Genomic DNA, 25,110 nt, shown 5'->3' with positions numbered 1-25,110 from the left:
ATAGACTATGTGATCAAAACAATTGAGTTAACGCTAGCTAACATTCACCGTGAATACCCTGAATGTAAGAGAAGCAGGACTAAATTTAAAGATGGGGTGCGTCATTTGAGGTGTCCTTAAAAAGATGAAGGTTAGCTGTTTTCTCTATTAAGTATGTTCAAGGAATGCTCGACTGAGCTTAAAAAGCCCTTATGCTTTATTTTCCACAGCGCTGTTCTGCTTTTATCCTACTTTTAGCATAGCTGTTCAGGATGGAACGCATTGGGTAGGAGGCTTGAGAGCAGTGGGGTTTTGTTGTTATTTTTATTTGTTAATGTAGTAGCTATTTTCATAGTTTGAGTTCATCACCATCCTCGTCTCCTCTTTTGAACAAAAATAAACAGGTTCAACTGGAAAACAGAAGACTTCCCTCCTGAGTTGTCTATCCAGCCAACCAAAGGCACTATCCAACCAGGATCAGAGATTCCGCTCGAGATGACATTTTCCCCCATGCGCTTGAATAGTGACTTGAGATATGAAAACCTGACCTGCTGCATTGACGGCTCCTCTTCGCCTATCACTCTCACTGTGACAGGGTCTTGCATCGGAGCTGCCTCCAGCAAAGAGGTCTGGTTAACATCCAGTGTGTGCCTATTACTATGTTATATGCCAAATGCGGATAAAAACATCATATATCTTTTTATTGTTTGGGTGGGATTGTATGAATACACACTGTTAATGCATCTGTGATCCGCAACCTTTTGTACCATTAAAGAGTCACTGTTTGACTCTTTCTGGGAGATTGATACAGAGGAGGGGATTCCCAGCCCCTTCGCTCACCCAACGTATGTGTTGCTACATCTTGTTGGGAGTCATTAGGTGACCAAACCCCCCAATTCCAACCCCTAAGGCCGAGCACCAAGCAGGGAGGTAATGGGTACCAAAGATGTAAGTCTTAGGTATGAGGCTCGAACTAGCAACCTACCAGTCTCGGGGCGGGCCCCTACCACCCAGGGCCACCGAGCTGGAGCTGGCCCAATAATAGCATTAGTAATAACAACAACAAATTAATAAGAAGTCTAAATCCACTTGTAATCACTAGACTACAAGGGATCTAGGTGACATGAGAAAAGGCATTAGATGTTATCTCATAATCACAACATTTGGTACCACGTTGTACAATGTTGTTTTGACAGAACTATTCCCATAATGTCATGTCATGCATGGTCGCCGTGGCACCGGCTGTAGCAGATAGTCTAATTTGCGTGTGTGCCTCTTAAAGGCGGGTTTTGGGGATTGCCGGTTGCTGGTTCATTGCGTTTTCTGTTCTGCATTAATCTGTTCTGTTTGACTTGAGGAAACCTGTGTTTGCCTGTTCTGAGTAAAAGCCTGTTTTGTGAGTATTCCTAGTCTGAGTTCCTGTTTGCCTGTAAGCCTGTTTTAGTTTTGTTTTGTCCCTGAGAGTTGGACGACTTTCATTTCCTTAATAAAAGTATCTGGTCGTTACGCGATTGAGTTCATCCTTCCTGCCACCTGCCTCCAATCTGGTCCGGTCTCGTGACACATAATGCTCCATGTCAACACTGTACAAGGTGTCACCGTGAGTAAAAATAGATAAGATAAAATCTATTGCCTTTTCCTCATTCATCTATATTTAATGATCTGGTGGTCAAGGTTCAGCGCTCTCAACGCCGCAATCCAGGTTCTATTCCCATTGCTGAGCATATGTGGTCAGCAGTATTTATTGACTTATCGATAATTGCCGAATTAATATACTCCTGAAAGCCTTGTGTATAGCTCACACCCACACTTTGAGTTTGTTTTGGAGTTAAAAAGAAGGCTTGCATACATGAATAAATACATTTTAAGCAAATAATAAGTCAACTTTTTTTTCTTTCTGTGCGGCCCGGTAACAAACAGTCCACGGCGCCGTGGTTTCTGACCTGTTTGTGTTCAAGCACTTTCTTCCTTGCTCTGGTTCTCAATAATCTGACTCCTCTTTTACATTTCCAGGTGGTCAATTTTTCTTGCCCAGTGCGTGGCTCACACACCCAGACGCTGTCCGTTGTTAACCCCACAAACCAACGTTGCAGCATACGACCTGTCATCAATGGCAAGCACTGGAGAGCTGCACCATCTGTGGTGCTTGAGCCTCTTCAAAGCAACTCTTATGTGGTCACCTACAGGCCGCTCACCATGACAGTGGACGGAAAGAAGCACTTGGTAAAGGAGAGTTTTCTATGTCAGCTTAATTTCCAAATATTTACCGCATAGGGTGCTGTGGAATGCTCTCCCCCCTGATATCCGATCTGCAACCTCAGTGGAAATGTTTAAATCTAAGCTTAAAACACACTTCTACTCTTTAGCATATGAGCAGTGTTCATTTGACCTCTGAAAAGTGATGGATCCCGGGAACTCTCATGCTCAAAAATCTATGGGTCCCAACAGAGATCTATGGGTCCCCAAAATTTAGTGTGCTCTATGCCCTTAAAACTCTCATATTTTCCCTTACAAAATACCAAAACATGTTTTTTTTCAAACATGTTTATTTATGTAGTTTAACATGTTATATTGTACATGTGTTTCCTTATATCATATATATTGTTAATGAACATTTTGTTGCGAGACCGAGTTGCTCGACATGAATGAGGTTCATTTTTTAAAAAAGTTCAAAAATGAAGTCGCTTGGACGTTCACTGTAGAAGGAAATATACAATACATGCAAATATAATTAAGTAGAATAATACATTTTCTTATTCAAATTATGAATTCATTTTCTGTATTAAATTATTGTTGGTGATATACTGATTAAAAGGGATCACCACAAACCTGTCTTTTTTTCATTTTCTCCTTTTATACTTTTACAAACATTTATAAAGAAAGTCGATAAACCGAGAGAACTAGTTTTCAAAGCTTTAATAATAATAATATAACTTTCATCCCAAACGGTGCCTGTCAGGGCAGTTAATGGTAGCAACACGCTAGCAACACGCTCGCAACACGGTAAACGGGTCTGTTAAAAACATACCGTACTTGTAAAAATCACAGTAAACCATCCTCATCTTCCTCCTTAGAACTGAAGTTGTCAAAGTCGTCTTCCTCAGTGTCGGAAAGAAACTTTGTCATATAGACGTCGTCCCACGCTCCCGCAGCCGGACTAGCGCTCATTGTCGCTGGAACTTTCATCCACTCCTGATTCTGTGCCCTCCTCTCCGTCACGCAGCAGACCGTCTTTTCGGACCCCGTTGGTGATGGTGGATTTTTTGATGCTGCCCCACGCTGTCAGGATCCACTGGCAGACTTGCAATAAAGTTGCCTTTCGCATGCGGACAGTTTTAGTGAAGTTGCAGTCTTCCTCGGTGCATGTATTCCACCGGTCTAAATCTTACCTTTTGTACTCGAGCGCCGCTGGCGGCCGTTAGAAAAATTACATAAATCGGCCGCATCACTGAATAAGCCGCAGGGTTGAACGTTTGGGGAAAAAGTAGCGGCTTATAGTCACCTAAGGCACCGTATGTGCCATTTTTAAGAGTTACTTCAGTGTTTTTAACCACTGTACCATAATTGCTTTATTGTGCTTTGGGAAATAATCCAATTTGTGTGCCTTTTCGGTCTGGCGAAATTTGTATTTTATTTGGCTTTGGATGCAACAACTGATGGTGTCCCTCGAAGTATTTTTCAAGGAAATAAATGTGCCTTGGCTCAAGAAAAGACAAGAAAACACTGACCTATTTCTTGTTTATCTTCAGGGGTCTGTATTTTTCTCTTTCCCCAATGGAGCTGGCATGCTCTACTCGCTACAAGGGACTGCTGACCCACCTAAAGCCGAAAGCACGATTGTACAGGAGCTTCCTGCCAAGACCCATCACACACAGATTCTCCCTGTGACCAACTGGCTTTCAAAGCAGAAACGGTAAGTCATCTTTGATGGATTAAATGGATTTGTCTTAACTTTGACCAAAAACTCGTCGTCCTCCCATAATTCGTCTTGGTAAAACTAAATGTTTTAGGGTAGGTAGTGTAATATTGAAATTTGTCACTGTTAATATTTAGTCATGATGATATACTTTCATTTATAACTTTTTAATTTATTTGGACGTAATTCTGATTTTTTTTAATGTGTCAATCTTTGAGTGGAATACTCAATAGAAGACAGGAAACCTAAATTTCAGTTCATGAGACGATGTTAAAAAAAAAGGAAATTCCTGAGAAGATCACACTAAGTAAAGTACAATGTGGTTTCGTTTTAACAAAATACAATTGATTTCCTCATTAAGAGTTGAGCGGCTTGAGGAAGATTTTCCCAAAAGATGGCATTAGTAGAAGAGTGCTCCATTCCACAGTATGTTTGACTTGTGATAGATTTTCAATCGTCTTATGGACTGCCCTTTTTGTATAATGATGGTAAAGCACGTCAGCCCTCACACAAGTGAATTGCTCCAGCCATAGTCTGTTAGTTTATCTATGCCCAGTACAGTGGAACCTCGGTTCTCGACCATAATCCGTTCCAGAACCCTGTTCGAAAACCGATTTGTTCGATCACCGAAACCATTTTTCCCATTAAAAATAATGTAAATCGTTTTAATCCGTTCCAACACCCTGAATGTTTACCTTTATTGTTTAACGTAAACATCAAGCTAACCCAGGCTAATTGTACATTCGCGTTGTCGTAATCTTCCGTATGAAAGATTACGCTAACATGAACGTGTAAAAATAAAAAATCAGGTCGTTTACAAGTCATTTAGCACCCGGGTCTCCACAACAAGTGGTGAGCGGTTCATTGGAAAGGGGGCTCCGTTCCAACACCCTGAATGTTTAACGTAAACTTAAAGCTAACCCAGACTAATCGTACATTCGCGTTATCGTAATCTTATGAATAGGATTTCTTACCTTTGTGGTGGTCAGCAGAAGGCGCTCGCACACCTCCATCATATTTGGCTATTATGTATTTCTTAAATGCAATAGTTGTACGCACTACTTTTCTTTTTTCACCTGTAGCAACTTTGCTGCTTGCACTGACTTTCTTCGGAGGCATAATTAGGGGCTAAAACACCCGTACGCCGCTCAGCATCGCACCCTAGTGTACGCACTCACGCATTACCGGTGTTCAAACTCCGATTTTTTGACCGAACAGCGAAGCAAGAATTTCTAGAAATTTTTGGCCCTACACCGATTTGTTCGAACTGAGAGGCATTCGAAAACCGAGGTTCCACTGTATATATTTTGTAATACAATCTTTGAAGGAACCAGTGTCTGAAATAACGTCTACCCGGACGCCCGGGCGTGCATCTTTTACGTCGGGCGTACAACTTACAAAACGTCTCCGCCCGGGTACCCGACAACATTTTCAAGAAAAAAAAAAAATAAATCTTGGTACGTTTGACAATTTTGGTTCGTTTGTCAATTTGCATACTCGGCAGCCAATCAGAAGCCTGCATCGAATAACTTCGTGCTTCCAGACATTCCCGCGCGTTACAAGGTCGCGCATTTGCATACCATTTTCCAAAGTAGCCGCACAGAGAACACGAGATAAATGGATAAGTGTTTAGGAATCAAGCCAAAACCTCAGCCCCAGAAGAAAGATTCAAAAGAAGCTAACAAAATTGATGACGCTACAAAACGTAAACGAACATTAAAAGCATCGTGGAAAGAGGTAGCAGACGACGCAACGCAAACATTGCATAAATAAAGATGAGTAAATTCAGGTACATATTGATGGCAGATGGAAAACAGGGATGTCATATACATGCAATGAATGTAATATGTAGATTTATAATAAACTTAATTTTAAAGTGTTCTGTTATATATTCTGAATATCAACAGGGTTGGGTAGGGTTACTTTAACTGGATTACTTTCAATTACTTTTGGATTACTCCAATACAAAATATGCTTATATAAGACAAAATCAACTAAATATGAATAAAATGATGACTCACAACATGTGGTAAGCTTTCTCTCCTGGCTTTGATGTCTTTGATCTCCGGCAAAACTAACATAAAATGCGACAGAAACAAAATGAAAATAAATCCAAACAGCTTGCCAACATCATGTTTGCCGTTCCATGTATTCCGTTACTCCCCAAGCCTGCACAAAATTTAGTCATTTTATTCATATTTAGTTTCCTTTGTCTTTTATTAGCATATTTGGTATTGGAGAAATCCAAAAGTAATTGAAAGTAATCCAGTTAAAGTAACCCTACCCAACCCTGATTATCAATCCTTAATACTTTGCAACAACGTTTGCTTAGTCGTCTTGATGTTTTTGAAGTTGTGAAAAATGGGGCAGGCAACCTTATGGCTTGGCAGTAACATTTTGTTAAGAGTTTCAGACACTGAAGGAACTACTCATCTGTTTACAGACTCTATTTTGAAAACTTGCCTCCTTGGTATCCGAACCAACGAACGCTCTGAGGAAAAAGCCATTCCTCAACAGAAGTGACGTGACAATCAATTCAATTGAAGCACAGTCCAGTCACAAGTCTTTCTTTTTGGCCAGGTTCGTTGTGATATCAGAGTTTCTGTCTCCTGAAAATCCCGATACGACTGTATCCCTGAAGGGTCGCGAGTACATCGATGTCCCGGCGCTGTCTAAGAAGGACTACAAGATCCATTTTTACACATTCAGAGAGGGCCAGTATAACGCTAAGGTTTGAAAATTAACCCCCCCCTGTGATTTCTGATTTGAATACTCCTTGGAGTCACATCCTCATCTCCTCACAGGTGACATTTCTGAATGAGACATCGAAGGAGTACATGTTCTACATCCTTAACTTCAAGGTCGTCACACCAGCAGACATGGCCACGATTGAACTGGTGTCAAATGTCCGGGAGAAGACTTCAGCTACTATAGAAGTGGAGAACCCTCTGTCCACACCTATCTGCCTCACAGTTGACTGTAAATGCCCTGACATCAGCGCTCCAAGTCTGCACACAGTACCAGGAATGTCCAAGGTCATATGCATATCCTTCAAATCTTTTAAGTCAAAAGTTGGACATCTTGTTAAATTCCAATTACAGTGGAACCTCGGTTCTCGACCATAATCTGTTCCAGAACCCTGTTCGAGAACCGATTTGTTCAATCACCGAAATCATTTTTCCCATTAAAAATAATGTAAATCGTTTTAATCCGTTCCAACACCCTGAATGTTTACCATGAATGTTTAACGTAAACATAAAGCTAACCCAGGCTAAACATACGTTCGGGTTATCGTAATCTTCCGTACGAAAGATTACACTAACATGAACGTGTAAAAATAAAAAAATCAGGTCGTTTACAAGTCATTTAGCACCACAAGTGGCTAGCGCTTCATTGGAAAGAGGGGCTCCGTTCCAACACCCTGAATTTTAAGGTCAGTTCCAACACCCTGAATGTTTACCTGAATGTTCAACGTAATCATAAAGCTAACCCAGGCTAATCGTACGTTCGCGTTATCATAATCTTCCGTTTGAACGTGTAAAAAAAAAAAAAAGATACATAGTTAGGGGCTAAAACACTCTGTTCACCGATATTAAAAGCGAAAGCATAAAGAGGCAAGTGCGCACGTGATAACAGTTGGTCACGAGGGGTGGGGGCGATCTACACGATCTACACCTATATGCCGCTCAACATCGCACCCTAGTGTACGCACTCACGCATTACCGGCGTCCGAACTCTGATTTTTTGACCGAACAGCGAAGCAAGAATTTCTGCAAATTTTTGGTCGGACTCCGATTTGTTCGAACTGAGAGGCGTTCGAAAACCGAGGTTCCACTGTATTACCATTTTATAAACAACAGACCTGTAACAGTCTGTGTGTACTAGTTGTACTGTTTAGACAAAAGAAGAACAAAACAACGGTTTATGTAGACCAGGGGTCGGCAACCTAAGGGGCCGGTCACACAGCCGTTTGCGGCTGAATCACGGCTAAAATTTTGCGTTTTTTTTTTGCCCGTGGTTGCCCGCGATGGAAAATGCGCAAAATTGGCCAACCCGCTGTTCATCGGTGGTATGCCCGCAAAACAGACGCCGGCGACTGTTCCGCTTCCTCATCGCGTCATTTCTGCGTCATTTTCTCGTGTGGACCACGGGTATAAAAGCTCCCGAGCCGGTGTTGTGCCCAAATCCGACTCCTACGCAACACCCCCACCCCCCACCCCCTCGCGTGAACGCACATTCTGCTGCGATCGCTTTTGACTTTTTCATCCGCGTTAACAAACGCATTTTGTAGAATACGATCGCACTTTATTGTTTAAATAAACGCGTTATATAGACTAGGATCACCCAATTGTTATAATTAGCTCGCTTTATTGTTTTAATAAGCGTTTTAAATAGAATACGATCGCTTTTGTTGGAAGCGCAGCAGAATGCGCGTTCACGCGAGGGGGGGATGATTTTATATACGGTGTGCATTACCGTTCGATTACGTTCACAACAAAAACAAAGACGGAATGGTTTAAGTTGTATTACATTTCCAACAAATGCAAGACGAAGTGGTTTTGGTTATATGTTCGCCATTACATTCCCTAAAAGTGAGATAAAACGAGGTAAAAGTGGTTGTAGTAGCGAGGGGATGCAAATCTCGGCAGGGATGCATTTCTCGCAATTGCACCGGGCTGTAGAAATCATAACCGCTCAAGACACAGTCCCGTGAAGATCAAGATTTCAAGCTATGGCATCATTTTTATTTTATTATCTTGAAAAGAAATGTCAAGAAATAAGACGAGGTCACTGCGCTGACGGGTATCCATGTTCACCCCCTTGACGTCTCAGCACAACTGACGTGTGCTCGGCAAATCGCGCTGTATATACGCGGAGAAAGGCGTTTGACTGTCACACGCGTAACACGCTAATTTCACGTAATAACACCGCGATACAGGCGCAGAACATGCTATTACCATGCTCCACCCACGATTACCCGCTGAAATTTCCCGTCCTACCCATGTGTAACCACGCCCTGGCCGCGGCCAGAGCACGTCGTTCCGCGTCATTTCCGCGTCATTACCTCGTGTTGACCACGTGTGCGGCACGCGGTTTAACACGTGCTCAAACTTTTGAGCAGCTCAAAAGTTTTGCGCGCAGCCAACCACGTGTGAATTTCCGACCGCAAGTAAAGCACTGCTGTATCTCGTCTATATGGCGGTCTCAAAACATCCAACAGCGCCCATCAGTGTCTGCTTTACGGCCAGAAATTTCTGGCCGTGGTTCAACCTCGATACGCTCGTGGCTGTGTACCCGCGCTCTGAAGAATTGAGCAGCGCAAAACCTTTATCCGATTGCGTGTTAAGCACCGCTGTATCTCGTCTGTATGGCGATTTCAAAGCGTCCAATAGCGTCCGCCTCACAGGCAGAAATTTTTGGCCGTGATTCAGCCGCAAATGTCTGTGTGACCGGCCCCTAAGTCATGCCAGCAGTGGCACGCGAGAGGTTAACCGGTGGCACGCTAGCACACGGTTATTAATAGGGGGAGAGCTATAGAGAGATGGGAAAATGAAAGGGAGAGTGACATTGAGAGACAGAGAGAATGAAAATGAAAGAGCCAGAGAAGGAGAGAGGGGGAAAGTAAAATAGAAAAATAGAGACAAAGAAAGAGAAAAAGAGACTAAGAGAAAGTGAGATATAATGAAAAAAGAAAGAAAGAAAGAAAGAAAGAGAGATAGTGAAAGGGAGAGGGATGAAATGAGAAAGATCGAGAGACAAAGAAAGAAAGAAAGAAAGAAAGAGTAAAAGGGCAAAGAGAGAGCAAGAGAAAGAGCGGGAAAAAGAGACAAAGACAGCAGAAGAAGAGAATGAGAGCGAGAGCAAGTGAGCAAAAGAGAGAGGGAGGGAGAGCGTCTGGATCAGGCCCACCAAAGGTTTGAATCGAACCCAAGAGACAGCACTGACAAAAAGCGCAAGATGAACACAAACGTTTTTTTTTATTCACATTTTTACCTGAAATTTAGACATTTTCCGTTGAGCGCCAAGTTTACGGTTGCACCCCTCCTCTTCTGCTTTGTGTGTGAGTGCATGTCCGTGCCTCGCAGAGGAGGACAGATCTGTGTTTTAACCTAGCCACAGAAACACCGGCGTGCAATAAATGAATGAATCATGACAGCTCCTCCAGCAATAAAATCTCGTTCTTTTCAGCCAGTGTGGACAAATGACTGGGGTTTTGTGCAAAAAAATGACCATGCTGTTTGTGCATTATGCCTGGAGGGTTTTGTACCTCGCACATCAAGTGTTAAACGTCATTATGAGACGAAATATGAACATGAATTCTGACAAGGCTGTGTCCAGGTACTGCTAACAAACACAGACCCTGAAAACCTTTTGTCACTGCTAAAAACGCCACCACTGAAGTAAGTTATCACATTTCTCACTGCATAGCAAATAACGGAAAACCATTTATAAATGGGACCCAATCAGCTGTTATTTCTGTTGCTTTTTAAGTAGCCTTCTGCCTTGTTGCTGTTATTTCAAGTTTTGATATTTTCTCCAATTAGATTTCAGTGATGAACGGTATGGTCACTGTCCATATCACTTGTTTTTGATTGTAGTTGTTTGTCGATGAGGAATGGTTGATTCTGGTTAATTCTTGTGGTAAAAAGTCATGGATGACTCCAGGCCTTTCCACATGTTGCTCACATTCATTTTTTAGTTTATTGATGAACAAGAATAGTGGAAGATAAATTGGTCAGTTATACGATTTCAATGTATATCCATGTTGTATATTCGGACTAGTGTAAAATTCCAGCTATGTTGGATATAAAAAAATGGTTGTGCGAGTCATGGATCTTGGTGCGGTACACTGATTTACAGTACATTTGAAAGTGTCACTCCACACCGAAAAGGTTGCTGACCCCTGATGTAGACTAACAGTTTATTTTCAAGAGTGAACAATCAAACTATGTACAATTGTAGGAATATAATTTCGAATACAAATGGTAAAGAAATCTAAAGTAGTAAAAACGAAAAACACCCCAAGGAGCTATGAAGGGAAGGAGAGGGGGAGGGAAAAGTCTCATAGAAAACACCTCTACTCTAAACATTTCCACTGAGGTTGCAGATCGAATCTCAGGGGGAAGAGCATTCCACAGCATGGACCAATAACTAACATTTTGGTCTTTTCAGAGTTAAGGCGCAAGAAGTTGAGTGACATCCATTCTTTTATCTCAGTGAGGCAGGCCTCCAAATTTCCACAATTTAGTGTGGTAGATTCCTCCATCGGAAGATATAGTTGAGTGTCATCTGCGTAGTAATGGAAACTGATACTAGCAAATAATATCACCCAATGGAAGCATGTAAATGCTGAAAAGAAGGGGGGCAAGTACTGAACCCTGCGGAACACCACAGGTAACACTAAAGGGCTCAGATGTCATTTCACCATATTTAACACGGTGCGCCCTATCTGAGAGGTAGGATCTGAACCATAAGAGGACTGTTCCTGAGAGGCTGATTTTGCAGAGGCAAGGGCTGCTTTAGACTTTAACAAGTTGTCACACCAGGTTTGACAGAAAACATCAAACTGGGTAGCGCGCCATTTTCTTTCAGATTTCCTGCATTCTTGTTTAAGCGATCTAGTTTCATCAGTGAACCAAGGCGTGCATCTATTAGGTCAGGATTTAAGCCGTATGGGCGCTACTGAATCCAGGACACTAGCCAGGGTAGCATTAAACTCATCCATGAGTGAGTCATTAGAGCCTTTATATAGAAGAAACTACTCCTGAAAGAAGATCAGTGAGCTTAGAAACTATGCCAGTGCTTATATTGCGTCCGCTAAATCCTTCAGATTTTTAATACTACATTTAGCCAGCACCTCAAATGTAACTAAATAATGATCAGAAATAACGGTAGTACACGGTAACACCGTCACGTTTGAGGTTGAAACTCCTCGAGTCAGAACCAAGTCCAGCGTGTTTCCATCTCTGTTTAGACAGAGGTTATTTATGCTATGTAAACTCCAAAGTACCTATTGTAGCCTTTCTCCCAAAGGCAATGACACGGACAAGACTTATTCACACCCTAAACACTATATTGGCAAACTAAATGCAGACAGGAAGAAAAAACAAACTCTCAACTTTAGGTAATAAGATCAGGCCTAAAAAATGCTCTTCAACAAAGAAAAATACAGAACACAAAACGGGTGGATAACTACATTTAAAAAGTCAGCGAGAGAAAAGCCTGGCCCAAAACCAGAACGTACTAGTTGACGTTTTCGGCTTGATCCGTCATGAATTTTGGGTTTGGTCCTGGGGCTACCATCTTCCCTCTACTCACAAACTCTCCTCAATGGTCACGATACAAAACTAAACTGAGCCTTTTAGAAGGACCTTGGTTCAGTTCATTGGCAAAGCCAGGACGGCAGTTCGGCACAGGTTAAGTGGACACAGGCTAAGTGGACACAGGTTTGTGAATTGGCTGGGGAATGGTGATTGACAAGGCGCATGACCATGAACACCATTGCATATTCATTGGTCAACACCTGGGGGAGACAAACCAAAAATGAAGACAGAAGACAAAATCTGTAACACAACCTATTAACTAGGGTTACTTTGATCCAACCTTCTTTTTTTCTGAAGTTTTTAGGAAGTTGACTGATATTTAGCCAAGGTCTGTCCAATTTCTGACCCAGATTGTGTTGATCCGGACTCTCAACATGTCGAACTCACACTCTGGGCAACTTCTTGTGTTCTTTTCTTAGGGTGCTCTGACCTTCGACTACCAACCGCTCCGAGTGGGCGAGACGACCGCCCGGATTTCTCTGTTTTGTAGCGATCTCGGCTATTTCCATTATAGTCTTCTTCTCAGAGCTCTACCTCAGCCGCCCGAGAAGACTGTTCATTTCAGTGCTTCTCTGGGGACCAGCCACAGTGTTGCTGTTAAGTTCCTCAACTTCTCCCACTTCAAAACGGAATACACCTGCAAGGTAGGAGTGACTGCGGTGTTGGAAGTTATAAGTTTGGCCAACGATTTTAAGTACCATTCGAGGTTTTGCCATTTCACGGATTCTTATCGTGCATTGTGTTCTGCATTCTGAATGGCTAAACGGTCGCCTTTAGGATAGGCGGCTGGAAACTGATTTGTAGTTTTGTATCGTTTCAAATAATTTAAGTATTACCGTATTTTCCGCACTATAAGGCGCACCTAAAATCTGTTTTGTTTTTTTTAAAGCTGACTATGCGCCTTATAATCCGGTGCGCCTTACATATGGATCAATATTGAGCCGCGACAGGTCGCGCAACTTACAGTAAGCAGCTACCGACTCCATTTTTCGCGTAGAAGAAGAAGTGCGCTGTGCATACTGGGAAATATTAAACGATTCTCTTTTATTTGTGCGTTTGTATAAAGACCCTGAAATGGCTCCTATTAAGAAACACGCTTACAACGCAGAGTTTAAACTCAAGGCGATCAGTCACGCAGTAGAACACGGAAATACAGCAGCAGCGAGAGAGTTTAACAAAAATGAATCGATGGTGCGGAATTGGAGGAAGCATGAGGATGAGCTGTTTACGTTTTACATTTTACAGTTATTATGTTATTGCTTTATTGTTATTGTTTTGCACTTGTTATTGTTTTTGCACATTACGAGTGTCACTATATTGCGATTGCACTAACGTTTAATTTACCATAACAGTATCAGACGTTTCTTTGCGTGTTGACTAAATGGAGAAAAAGTAAAATGTTATGCCTTGCTGTTGTTCAAATATGTTAAAGATGTGTCACGAAAATGCTTTACCTCAGAGAAAATAATAAAACAGCTGTTTATTCATTTTGGGATTGAATGGAGTTGTGGAAAGCTTGTTTGTTATCTATTTATAAAGTTTGACAGACCTATCTGACTGTTTTCTTGACATTCCCTTTAGCGCGGCACGATCTAATGGTTGCATAACGTAACTACAGCCCTTACTGTAGCGCCTTATAATGCGGTGTGCCTTATGTATGGAAAACGTTTTAAAATATCATTGATTGAAGGTGCGCCTTATAACACGGTGCGCCTTATAGTGCGGAAATCACGGTACACGAACTTGTTACACCTTAATCCATATTGTTTACCTGTTCAGTTTTTCTCTTACTCAACTGCAGACCGACTGCCCGGCCTTCCTTGTGAACAAGACGGTGGCTGCTTTACCCGGTAACCAAACAGGATCTCAAGTCAGCGTAGAGGTTTGCTTCGAGCCTTACCAGCTCGGAGAAGTGAACGGCCAACTTCACTTGTCTTCGGGAATCGGAGGCGAATACGTCTTCCTGTTGCGTGGGATCGGCCTCCCTTCCAAAACACAAGGCCCGTTCAACATTAGGAACGGCCGCAGCATCTCTATCCCTTTCAAGAATGTGTTCCTGCAGACCACAGTCTTTACTTTTCAGGTATTGTACAGGACTTGATGAATTGAGCGTCCGTAAGGTGTCCTTCGCTCAATAGTTGTCTTTGTCCCAGGTGGACAACCCCTGTTTTACAGTCAAAGCTGCTGACACTATCCTGGCTAAAAAAACACAACCCATCCAGGTGTACTTCGCAGCCCCTGAAGGAGGTTCGCCGGGCCCCTGCATCGGCAAATTGACCATCTCCAATCAGTGCACGGACGCGCAAAGCAAAGCCTGCTCGTGGATGTATTACTTGAGGGGAAACCTGCTGGAACCGTCATAGTCACCACATCGAGCCACTCAGGGAAACAAATTATAATGCCGCTCCACCAAAACTGTATAAATGATTACCGTAAATTCCGGACTATAAGCCGCTACTTTTTTCCCAAACGTTCAACCCTGCGGCTTATTCAGCGAAGCGGCCAATTTATGTAATTTTTCTAACGGCCGCCAGCGGCGTTCGAGTACAAAAGGTAAGATTTAGACTGCAAATTCTTAGCCTATGCACAAATTAAATTAGCGTAGACATATATCCTCATCATGCAAATTGCAAAAAGAAAGGCACATGACGCAACAGCAATCGAGCAGTCCGATATAGAAGGAAACAGAGCTACCGGACGTAAACTTTACTCTACGAGCGTGATGCTAGCGTGTTTTTGAATAAGGGAGCGTGGGACGACGTCTGTATCACAAAGTCTCTTTCCCATACTGAAGGAAGACGACTTTGATGACGTCAATTATGAGGAGGAAGATGAGGACGGTTTTACCGTGCTTACTACAAGTACGGTATGTTTTTTAACAGGGTTGATTACTGCGTTGCGAGCGTGTTGCTAGTAGCGTTTTGCTACCCTTCACAGGCACGGTTTGGGATGAAAGTTATAATATTATTATTAAAGCTTTGAAAACTCTCTCGGTGTACCGTCTTTCTTTGTAAATATGTGTAACCATGTATAATATGTATTTGCAACTGTATATTTTTGTAATGTATTTATTTTAGAAACTTATTCTGATATGTTTTGTACGAGCAAATGAGAAAGAAGGGGCGGGGCAAACGCGGGCTGACGGGAAGTGGAGTAAAGGTGAGACCTGTTTGTGGACGCGGCCGACAATAGTGGATATATATTTTTCCCACCCTTACCTTTGGAAATATACACTTTTTTCCTTGGACTACTTTCAACGGGCACCCGGACTCTGCAGGTCTGTATTAAATCTTAAGTACCGGTATCATTTTCCGTTTATTTTGCCGGCTGTGTTTTTTGGATTGCATCCTGACCGATAACGGATAATGGATAATGAATAACGAAGATAGAACAATAACCCTTAAAAACCCCAAAACCCCAATTTCGTGTTTGTATTGCGTTTTTTCAATGTGGGCGCATGCGGCTAATATACAGGTGCGGCTTGTGTATGTATAAAATCGGTTTTCCTCCCGAAATGTGGTGGGTGCGGCTTATAATCAGGTGCGCTCTATAGTCCGGAATTTACAGTAGTAAGGTCCTCGACAATTCAAACTTGATAAATTGTACATATACAGTAATCCCTCGCTGAATTGCAGTTTACTCATCACAGTTTTGCTGCGTCACAGATTTTGATTGTGCATATTGTTCTGCGTTCTGATTGGCTCAACAGTCACAACCCCCCTATTCTGCCTGTGTCTGCCTGTGCTTATATAACGGTTGCCGTATGAGTTGTACTCATACGTAAAACAACTTGACGAACGTACCAAATCAAAATTGGACTTCTCGACCCGGTAACCCTGCTCTTGAGCATTGTGCCACTCTTTGCCGCTGGCTAGTGGCTACCTGGCACTTTTTCAAAAATGTTTGATAATGGAAAAATATACGTTTTCTGTGGAAACACAAACAGGACACATTGTTAACAATTTCCAATGAATATAGAAGGAAAAGTGTGTGTTTCCTTCCTTTTAAGGCTTATGTAAGGCTTTTAATTTATTGCGGCTCCAAACATAGTTTTTTGTCCAATATGTCTCTTTCATTATTTTGGGTTGCTGATCCCTGCCCAAGGAAACTTAACTTCAGTTTTCCATAAAATTTACTTGATGGCGACAACGTATCAAGTAAAAATGTAGTGTCCTGAAATTAAAAATATTATTTTATTATAATTTGACAGTACATAAGTCATTTGTAGGATGAAAAGAATAACATTTTATAAAGTACATTACTTTTAGGTGTTAAACAAATCATTGAGCCTTTAAATTGGGACTGTCCTTTGTTTTTAATGTATAATAGAGTATTTCATCAATAAATGAAGGTTTCTACTTTAGGGGTTTTGAATAACGCAGGACCTTTTTGGAATGCAACCACTGCGAGAAACGAGGGATTACTGTATTTGCCGGGCTGGACCGATTACTCGCTGTACTGAAGGTGAGGGAAAATATTATATATTATATATATTTATTTAGTTTTCACTTTGTCTTTAGCACCTGATGTAAGCACTCAAGCTAGCTCGATAACGCAAGTGGGGAAAAAAATCGTTCTTGCAAAGGTTATAAGTCCAAAATGTCTTGCAGAAGAACCTGCGAATTTCAAGAAAATAAAGCAGCTTTTAAAGTCAATTTGCATCCAGGGTCAGACATTATTGTAAGGACTAATGACCACACGGGGGCACTCGTGTCTAGTCTAATTTTTGTGCAGATACTGTTTCTTTCTCATGGCAAATAAAGTAATTTTGCAAAATTGCTCTCGGAACTTTCATACATGTTTCGAATAAGATGCAGGTTTGTGGTTATTGACTGTTTCTCTGCTTAGAAACGGTCAATACTTTTTTTTTTTACGCAAGTAATTTTGATATGGCTTTACACAAAATGTAGTCATAGTTATGGAGTAAAAACAGCTTTTTCCACATGCAAAGCATTCTGTTAATTTTAACTGTAAAAGTATTCTTATTCTAAGAATTATTTTAAGAGAAACTTTGCATACTAACACTGTTTTTCTCGACATTTCTAAGAAATAGTAAAGTGAAATAATTGAATTGATTAGAACACACATTTAAGAGGCAGAAATCCTATTCAAGAGGATATAAATGTTTCGAAAATTAATTGCCACTGAGAGGTAGGAATAAAGTGGATAGCTGGCTCCATACTTTGGCATAAATGTGTTCTTTATTCTCTTTTCTCTCTCTCATTTTCTCTTTTTTTTCTTCTTTACGGCTTCAATGACTATTATTATTTTTATTTTACTCTTTCTCTTTTACCCATCATTCTGTTCATTTTATCTCATTATTTTCTCTTCTCCTTTTACCTGTCTTTCTTTTCCCCTCCCTTTCTTTTTCTGAATGTATCTTTCTCTTTCCTCTCCCTTCCATTATTTGTCTATCTTGTTCTTTTCTCTCTCTTCATTTCTCTTTTTTTTCTTTATCTCTCTTCCTTTTAATTTTATCTTTCGCTCTTATTTTTCATTATATTCCGTCCTTTGTCTCTTTTTCCTTCTCCATTTTTATTTCATTTTGTCTTGTTTTCTCTTGTCTCTCTCTTTCATTCTTTTGCTCTCTTCAGTCCCCTTTCCTTTCAGTTTTCTCTCTCCCTCTCTTTCCCTCATAGTTTATTTCATTTTCCCTCTCATTCTCCCTCATTCCTCTATTCTTTCATTCATTCAATCATTCATTCATTCATTCATTCACTCTTTCTTTCTTTCTTTCTTTCTTTCATTTATCCATTCATCAATTCATGTTAAAACTCAGAACGGATGGAGATGGCATTTGTTTCATGAATTTGATCATTCATTTGTATATCCTCAGGGTTGGGTAGGGTTACTTTAACTGGATTACTTTCAATGACTTTTGGATTACGCCAATACCAAATATGCTAATAAAAGACAAAAGAAACTAAATCTGAATAAAATGATGACTCACAACACGTGGTAAGCTTTCTCTCCTGGCTTTGATCTCCGGCAAAACGAACATAAAATGCGACAGAAACAAAATGAAAATAAATCCAAACAGCTTGCCAACATCATTTTTGCCCTTCCATGTTGCCGTTACTCCCCAAGACTGCAAAAAATGTAGTAATTTTATTTAGATTTAGTTTCTTTTGTCTTTTATTGGCATATTTGGTATTGGAGTATTCCAAAAGTAATTGAAAGTAATCCAGTTAAAGTAACCCTGCCCAACCCTGTATATCCTCTATATACCATTATCTCTCACAAATCTGAATCCATGAGTAGTGGGTACAGGTCTTTTGACTTCCTCATAGATCACCAACATTTTGCATCCATCTTTAAAAAGTTATTATCATTTTTGGACACCTTGATTCCATAAAGATGACTCTATGTAATAATTAAGACCCTTTTTTTTACTGACTTCTGATATAAAATTCCATAATCTGGAAGGAAATTATGGATATGCTATCAGGAATAGCAACTAAATAATCGTTTGCTTTTGTTACCGCCGCTCTATTTGCACAGCGTGTGATACATGGATACCGTTACTTAAGTGGGCGTGGCTCTGGGGGATCTATTCATTATAGCTCAGGTAACGACTACTCACAACCGGCAGTTTGTTTGAACTGGGTTATCGTTGCCTGTAATTTTAAATGTGTTGCCTGATATCGTTAAACGTTTCATATAAGTAATGATGTACATTGTTTTAAGTGTTGGGAGTTAGTGTTCTACTACACCAGGGGTGTCAAACCCATTTTAACTCGGGGGCCACACGATAGAACAAACATTCTGTCGGGGGCCGAACTAGTAGATTAAAGAGAAAGAAAAAGAGATAAAGAAATATGAGAAAAATGGAGGGAAAAGGAGAGAGGGCGGGACAAAGAAAGAAAAAGAGAGAGAGAGAGAGGGAGAGAGCGTGGGAAACAAAAGATTAAAAGTCATTAAAGAGGGGGAAAAGAAAGGGAGAGGAAGAAATAAATCCAAAGAGATATAGTAAGACAGAAGAGAGAAAGGGAAAGAAAGGAAGTTAGAGCAAAAGAGGTTAAAAGACACAGAGAGAGAAAGAGCAACAAGGGAAGAGAAAAAGAGAGACACAGAGAGTGAAAGAGAGAGAGAGACACAGAGAGAGAGAGAGAGAGAGAGAGAGAGAGAGAGAGAGAGAGAGAGAGAGAGAGAGAGAGAGAGAGAGAGAGAGAGAGAGAGAGAGAGAGAGGAATAAAGACAAGTACAGTGTCTTTGTGAGAGGCACCTGGCTTTGGCAACATCAGTTGACATATTTCAACCTGCAGCTTGTTTTTCTCTTGCGCTTCTCTGAGTGTTGTCTCTTAGCGGGCCTGATCTGGCCCACGGGCCGCCTGTTTGACACCTGTGTACCACAGGATGAAAAGATAACTGTCATTTGTTTTTTTATTGTGTTACACAACAAAATTACCACTTTTTCAAATTCAAACAACCAAAATCTCGACTCAAGATTTTTAAATTTCTATTTGGAAGCGAGACTAAGTCTGCTAAACCGCTACGATGATCACATTAGATTTCTGTGGTGAAAGTTAGTTAGTCGGGTTATAAACAAACACTTATCTTTTGTTTTCTTTTCATTCTGGATATTCTGTGTTTTATGTATGAAGACGGAGTGCAAGATAAAATGTGAGATGAAACTAAATACCGTAAATGAAATCTTAATTGTAAATCTAGACTTATGGGGGGTGGGGGGAAATGGGGTGTGGCTCCTTTTCAAGGTTTCGTATTTCCTCATACTAAGGTTTTTGAGTTTTTCCTTACCAGCATGTTGGTTTCAGATCAGGGGATGGTGTCATTCATGTTGATGAGGATTAGTCCAAGTGACTGAATTACAACCATAAAAGTTAAGATAATCATACCATTTAATTGGATCTTTGTGAACGGCTCATTCCATTGATTGGTCTACTGCATCAAAAAAGCAGCTTGTAGTCCAGAACGTAGATCTAGAAAATCAATCTAATTGTTGCTAAAAGTAAAAAAGTAGTTTCCGGCTTTAAAAAGATGGCAAACCCTGCAAAGCGGCTCCCCTGTTATCTTGCACTTTTTGTGATTTTTTGTTTTATTGTCTGCTTCTATCTTCTGTGTTTTTTTCCCGTTTTGACAACTACACTATGGATGACTTTCTATCCTATGGACATGGGTTTTAGCGCACAAAAATGCGTTTATTCAAGGAATCAACTCCTTGCCCTGAAGAATTCTCGTGCCGGCGTGATGAAGGGGCCTATCGTGGAAGAAGAGCCGGAGCTAGCGAAGCGGCTAGCGGCGTTATAAGTCTTCGGTACCATCCGTAATCATGGAAAATGTGAAATAAGACCAACGAGTGCTGGTGGAAAACATCGAAGCGCACAGGGAGCGCAGTTGCTGTGTTTTGCGGAAACGTGGCTCACGTTTAGCATTCCGGACGCTAACGTGTAACCACCCGGAGCTACCTGGTGCTATCCGGCTTCAGTGCCGCTATACAGAGACACGAAAGCCTGCGGGAATCGGAGAGGAGGCGGACTCGCTAACACGAGGTGGTGTATCCCTGTATTTTCACAAAGAAAAGTTTTCCATCTGCCGCAAGGATGTCGAACTGTTGGACTAGCGTGTGACGTCATCCACTCCGCTACAAGCACCCCTAGGGCATCATGTTAATCTGTTAATAAACAACAGGGTAGACTGCTGGAAGTGTGAATTTCCCTACGGGATGAATAAAGTATCTATCTATCTATCTATCAATCTATCTTTACGAAGGTTTCTCCTTGGGTGTGGTCCGATGGGCGTGGCCACTCGTCCTGTTGAAAATGACTCATGAGCAAACAGGAAGTAGAAAGAAAGATTTGGTGCAGGTGAGTTTGAAACTGTGCTTTGGTGGGTCTTGGACGGCCGGTGAAGATTTTCCGAGTGGGGCCATGCGGGGACCTTCCAGGAGCTCCAGAACCTTCTGCATGAGTGCACCGAAACGACCAATCAATGAACAACAAATGTGAAAAACAGGGTTCATACAAGTACTTCAGTTCCTTATACATGCTTGATTTTAATGTTTTCAAGAATTGAACATTTTGAAACAGTGAAAATTACCGATGTGAATCATCTGTGCCCGCACATTTGGCGCCAACCGCTGCGGGCTCTGATTGGCTCCCTGTCCCTATTTAAACCTAGTCCTGTGTGGGGGGGAGAATTCTAAAAAGGCATTTTTAAGGGGTGAAGAACAGTAGTCTAATGTCATCATCTCCATTGACCAGCAGACAGAAATAAGAAGCTTGCTTGTTCCTGTCTAGGACTTCTTGAACCGTATTATCTTTGTGTTTGTGGTTGATGTTGACTATGTTTTGTATATCGTTGCCTAAGCAACATTTATTGCAGCCTGGCCATCCTGAAGGGGGCCTTTCTCCAGGTTTTTGAGTTTCCTCATGCTAGTTTTTTTTTTTTTAGTTTTTCCTTGCCCGCATGCAGGCACGATGAAGCGGGATGCTGAGTGATTAGCTGTTACCATAACATTAGTTCATCAACCTGGCTCTGAAACAGGAGTGCCCACACTTTTCAATCATGAGTTCCATTGAAATGTCGTACGAAAGATTACGCTAACATGAACGTGTAAAAATTAAAAAATCAGGTCGTTTACACGTCATTTAGCACCCGGGTCTCCACAAAAAGTGGCTAGCGCTTCATTGGAAAGGGAACTCCGTTCCAATACCCTGAATGTTTTACGTAAACAAAGCTAACCCAGGCTAATCGTACGTCCGCGTCATCGTAATCTTCCGTACGAAAGATTACGCTAACATGAACGTGTAAAAATTAAAAAAAAAGATTATGAATAGGATTTCTTACCTTTGTGGTGGACGGTGGGGAGAGAAAAATCATCAAAAGTTTTTCAACCTCTTCCAAAACTTGCGGCAGTTGCTTGCTTATAGCGCTAACTTCCTTAGCCGCATCACTCGATTTCACAGCCTCCTTATTCTTTACTATCGTACTGATAGTAGATTTAGCCACGCTGTATTCACTAGCAAGATCGGAAATTCGTACACCTCTTTCATATTTAGCTATTATGTCTTTCTTAATGGCAATAGTTTTACGAACAACTTGTCTTTTTTCACCTGTCCTGCTTGCACCGACCTTCTTCGGAGGCATTATTAGGGACTGAAACACCCGTACGCCGCTCAGCATCGCACCCTAGCGTACCGGAGTTCGAACTCGAATTTCTCGAAATTTTTGGTCGAACACCGATTCGTCCGAACTGAGAGGCGTTCGAAAACCGAGGTTCCACTGAACAAATAACGATACCGACGTTATCACGACAACCCTGTATGTAACATCCCACATGCCGACATTTCTTGTGTAAATACCATGTAAATTATAACTATAGCCTTATCCCCCTTGTCTTATAACATTATCTTCTCTGTTCCTTTATCTTCTTGCTCATACCTCACTATGAATGTGTAAAACTGGAGTGTCATGCCCAATTTCGTTGTCACAATATGTTAGCCCATTTGTAACAATGACAATAAAGGTATATTTTATTCTATTCTATTCTAAACTTGCCTTGCCTTGCCCTTGCCTTGGATGACGACTTTTACTTTTACTTGAGGAATATTATTCGAAAGTAACGTGATTTTTACCTTGAGTCAATGTTTTGGGTACTTTACCCACCTCTGTCCGAAAGGATGCAGGACATGAAGCCCTGGAGAACCGGAGAGTCCAGTCCGGCGTGGAGTGTGGGTGTGTTTTGAGGTTGGAGTTGTGATGTCAGTGTGGAAGGAGGCTTGTTCCGGGGTGGGGGCTTCCTCGCTCCCCCATCGAGCGCAGCATGAGCGCTCGCGAGCAAAAGGATGTGCGAGCAGGCAGCGCGCTACTGTAGGGACGGAGTCCACAAACTGCTCAACAAAGAACAAGCCAAACTTGGAGCCCAAGAAAGCCGCCAAGAAACCAAGCTCGTAGCCGGTCAGGACAGCGAGTCCGAAACGGCAGCACCGTCCGGAAACAGCGGCGCCCAGCCCGGTGGAATTGACGGGCTCGTCCGCTGGATCGTCACCAAAATGAGCGACAACAAGAACATCTCTAGCCGGGAGTTCGCCTCCAGCAAGGAGGAGGTGGCCGTGGCTCAGGAGCAATTCTACGCCCCGGAACCCAGGAGAGGAATCTCCGTTATTCTGGATGTGAGTACGCACGCACATCTGGAGGGGAAACTGGGGTTACTACCAGGGTTATTTTAACTGGATTACTTTCAATTACTTTTGGATTACTCCAATACCAAATATGCTAATAAAAGACAAAATAAACTAAATATGAATACAATGACTAAATTTTGTGCAGGCTTGGGGAGTAACAGAATACTTGGAACGGCAAAAATAATGTTGGCAAGCTGTTTGGATTTATTTTCATTTTGTTTCTGTCGCATTTTATGTTCGTTTTGCCGCAGATCAAAGAGATCAAGGCCAGGAGAGAAAGCTTACCACGTGTTGTGAGTCATCATTTTATTCAGATTTAGTTTCTTTTGTCTTTTATTAGCATATTAGCAGGGTTGGGTAGGGTTACTTTAACTGGATTACTTTCAATTACTTTTGGATTACTCCGATACCAAATATGCTAATAAAAGACAAAATCAACTAAATATGAATACAATGACTAAATTTTGTGCAGGCTTGGGGAGTAACGGAATACTTGGAACGGCAAAAATAATGTTGGCAAGCTGTTTGGATTGATTTTCATTTTGTTTCCGTCGCATTTTATGTTAGTTTTGCCGGAGATCAAAGAGATCAAAGCCAGGAGAGAAAGCTTACCACGTGTTGTGAGTCATCATTTTATTCAGATTTAGTTTCTTTTGTCTTTTATTAGCATATTTGGTATTGGAGTCATTCAAAAGTAATTGAAAGTAATCCAGTTAAAGTAACCCTACCCAACCCTTGTTACTACGAGGGCTGCAACTAACAACCACAGTGATACCTCCATTTAATTCTTTTGGAGAATAGCTTCCTAAACTGACAACTAGTAGAGACACATTTTGAATGTAATTGTGTTAATCCGCTCCAAGCCCCGCAAAAGTACAGTATCATATGATCTTAATAAAACATAAATGAGAACCTGAATATGAAACCAACATACCTGTCAACCTGTACGTTTTTTTTCCGCACAAAGTACATTTATTATGCATTATAAGACGTGTACGAGTACATCTGTACGGAAAAACACAAATTTGTCAATTATGGGTACCATCCGGTATACACCGACTATCACAAAAACGCAAATCAATCGAGTCAAACGCGTTCGCCTCGGTAGCCTCTATCTCGGTATCGTTTTTTTCCGTTGCAAACCAAGCGAGCGGTTTGATGTAGTGAAAGGAAGTCCGTCTCTTTTTAGAGAACAGGCTTTTTCGGCTCAACGAGAGCCGGCGCTCAAACGGCTCACTTGCTTTGATGCATTATATTACAAATTGTTATGTTCTATAAATAAGTTAAGAAGTTTGCATTCAGGAAACTTTGAGAGTGGATATGTCAGGTTCTGCACGGTTGCCATGGCGCCCAGCTGGCACCGCCCCTTGACACCGACTGACTTGCATTTACCTATTACTTCTCTGGGTACTTAAACGTGCAATTTTGAACTGCGCTTTGCCAGATCGTTGTTGAAAACTTGTTTATCCTTGGTTATACTTGTTGTGCTTGTTGGACTTTGTTGCACTTCGGTGTAACATTCTTAGAGATTCCTGCAAGTTCTTTTTGATTCTGGAAATGCCTAGTTGTAGTTTTGCCTGTGTTTGACCCGTTTTGTTTTTCGGTCTGGTCCGTTTGTGTTTTGGAACAACTTTTCTTTCTCAATTAAAGTGTGAGGACGTCTACGCAAATGAGTTCCTACTTCCTGCTTCCCGTTCCGTTTCGTGACAGGATAATAACTCACCTGAAAAAGGATAATTACTGATGA

The 25,110-nt window shown here is 41.4% G+C and overlaps 2 protein-coding genes across 2 annotated transcripts in view; both read left to right on the top strand.

Moving 5' to 3' along the window:
- The window catches only part of hydin (HYDIN axonemal central pair apparatus protein), a 125,134-nt gene extending 109,927 nt beyond the window's left edge, over positions 1-15,207 (top strand). The window contains exons 84-91 of the mRNA XM_088339667.1: positions 384-606; positions 1,993-2,202; positions 3,729-3,892; positions 6,476-6,626; positions 6,700-6,930; positions 12,639-12,863; positions 14,021-14,302; positions 14,373-15,207. Coding sequence (XP_088195793.1) covers positions 384-606; positions 1,993-2,202; positions 3,729-3,892; positions 6,476-6,626; positions 6,700-6,930; positions 12,639-12,863; positions 14,021-14,302; positions 14,373-14,582 — 1,696 coding nt within the window. The 3' untranslated portion in view covers positions 14,583-15,207. The remainder of the gene's footprint in view (positions 1-383; positions 607-1,992; positions 2,203-3,728; positions 3,893-6,475; positions 6,627-6,699; positions 6,931-12,638; positions 12,864-14,020; positions 14,303-14,372) is intronic.
- A 7,811-nt stretch (positions 15,208-23,018) lies between these two features.
- The window catches only part of necab2 (N-terminal EF-hand calcium binding protein 2), a 164,912-nt gene continuing 162,820 nt past the window's right edge, over positions 23,019-25,110 (top strand). Inside the window, exon 1 of the mRNA XM_088339666.1 lies at positions 23,019-23,351. Coding sequence (XP_088195792.1) covers positions 23,025-23,351 — 327 coding nt within the window. The 5' untranslated portion in view covers positions 23,019-23,024. The remainder of the gene's footprint in view (positions 23,352-25,110) is intronic.

The sequence above is a fragment of the Urocampus carinirostris genome, chromosome 7 (assembly GCF_059441175.1).
Source record: "Urocampus carinirostris isolate Australia breed hairy pipefish chromosome 7, RoL_Ucar_1.0, whole genome shotgun sequence".
NCBI classification, from domain to species: Eukaryota; Metazoa; Chordata; class Actinopteri; order Syngnathiformes; family Syngnathidae; genus Urocampus; species Urocampus carinirostris.
This window is presented reverse-complemented; position numbering and strand designations above follow the sequence as displayed.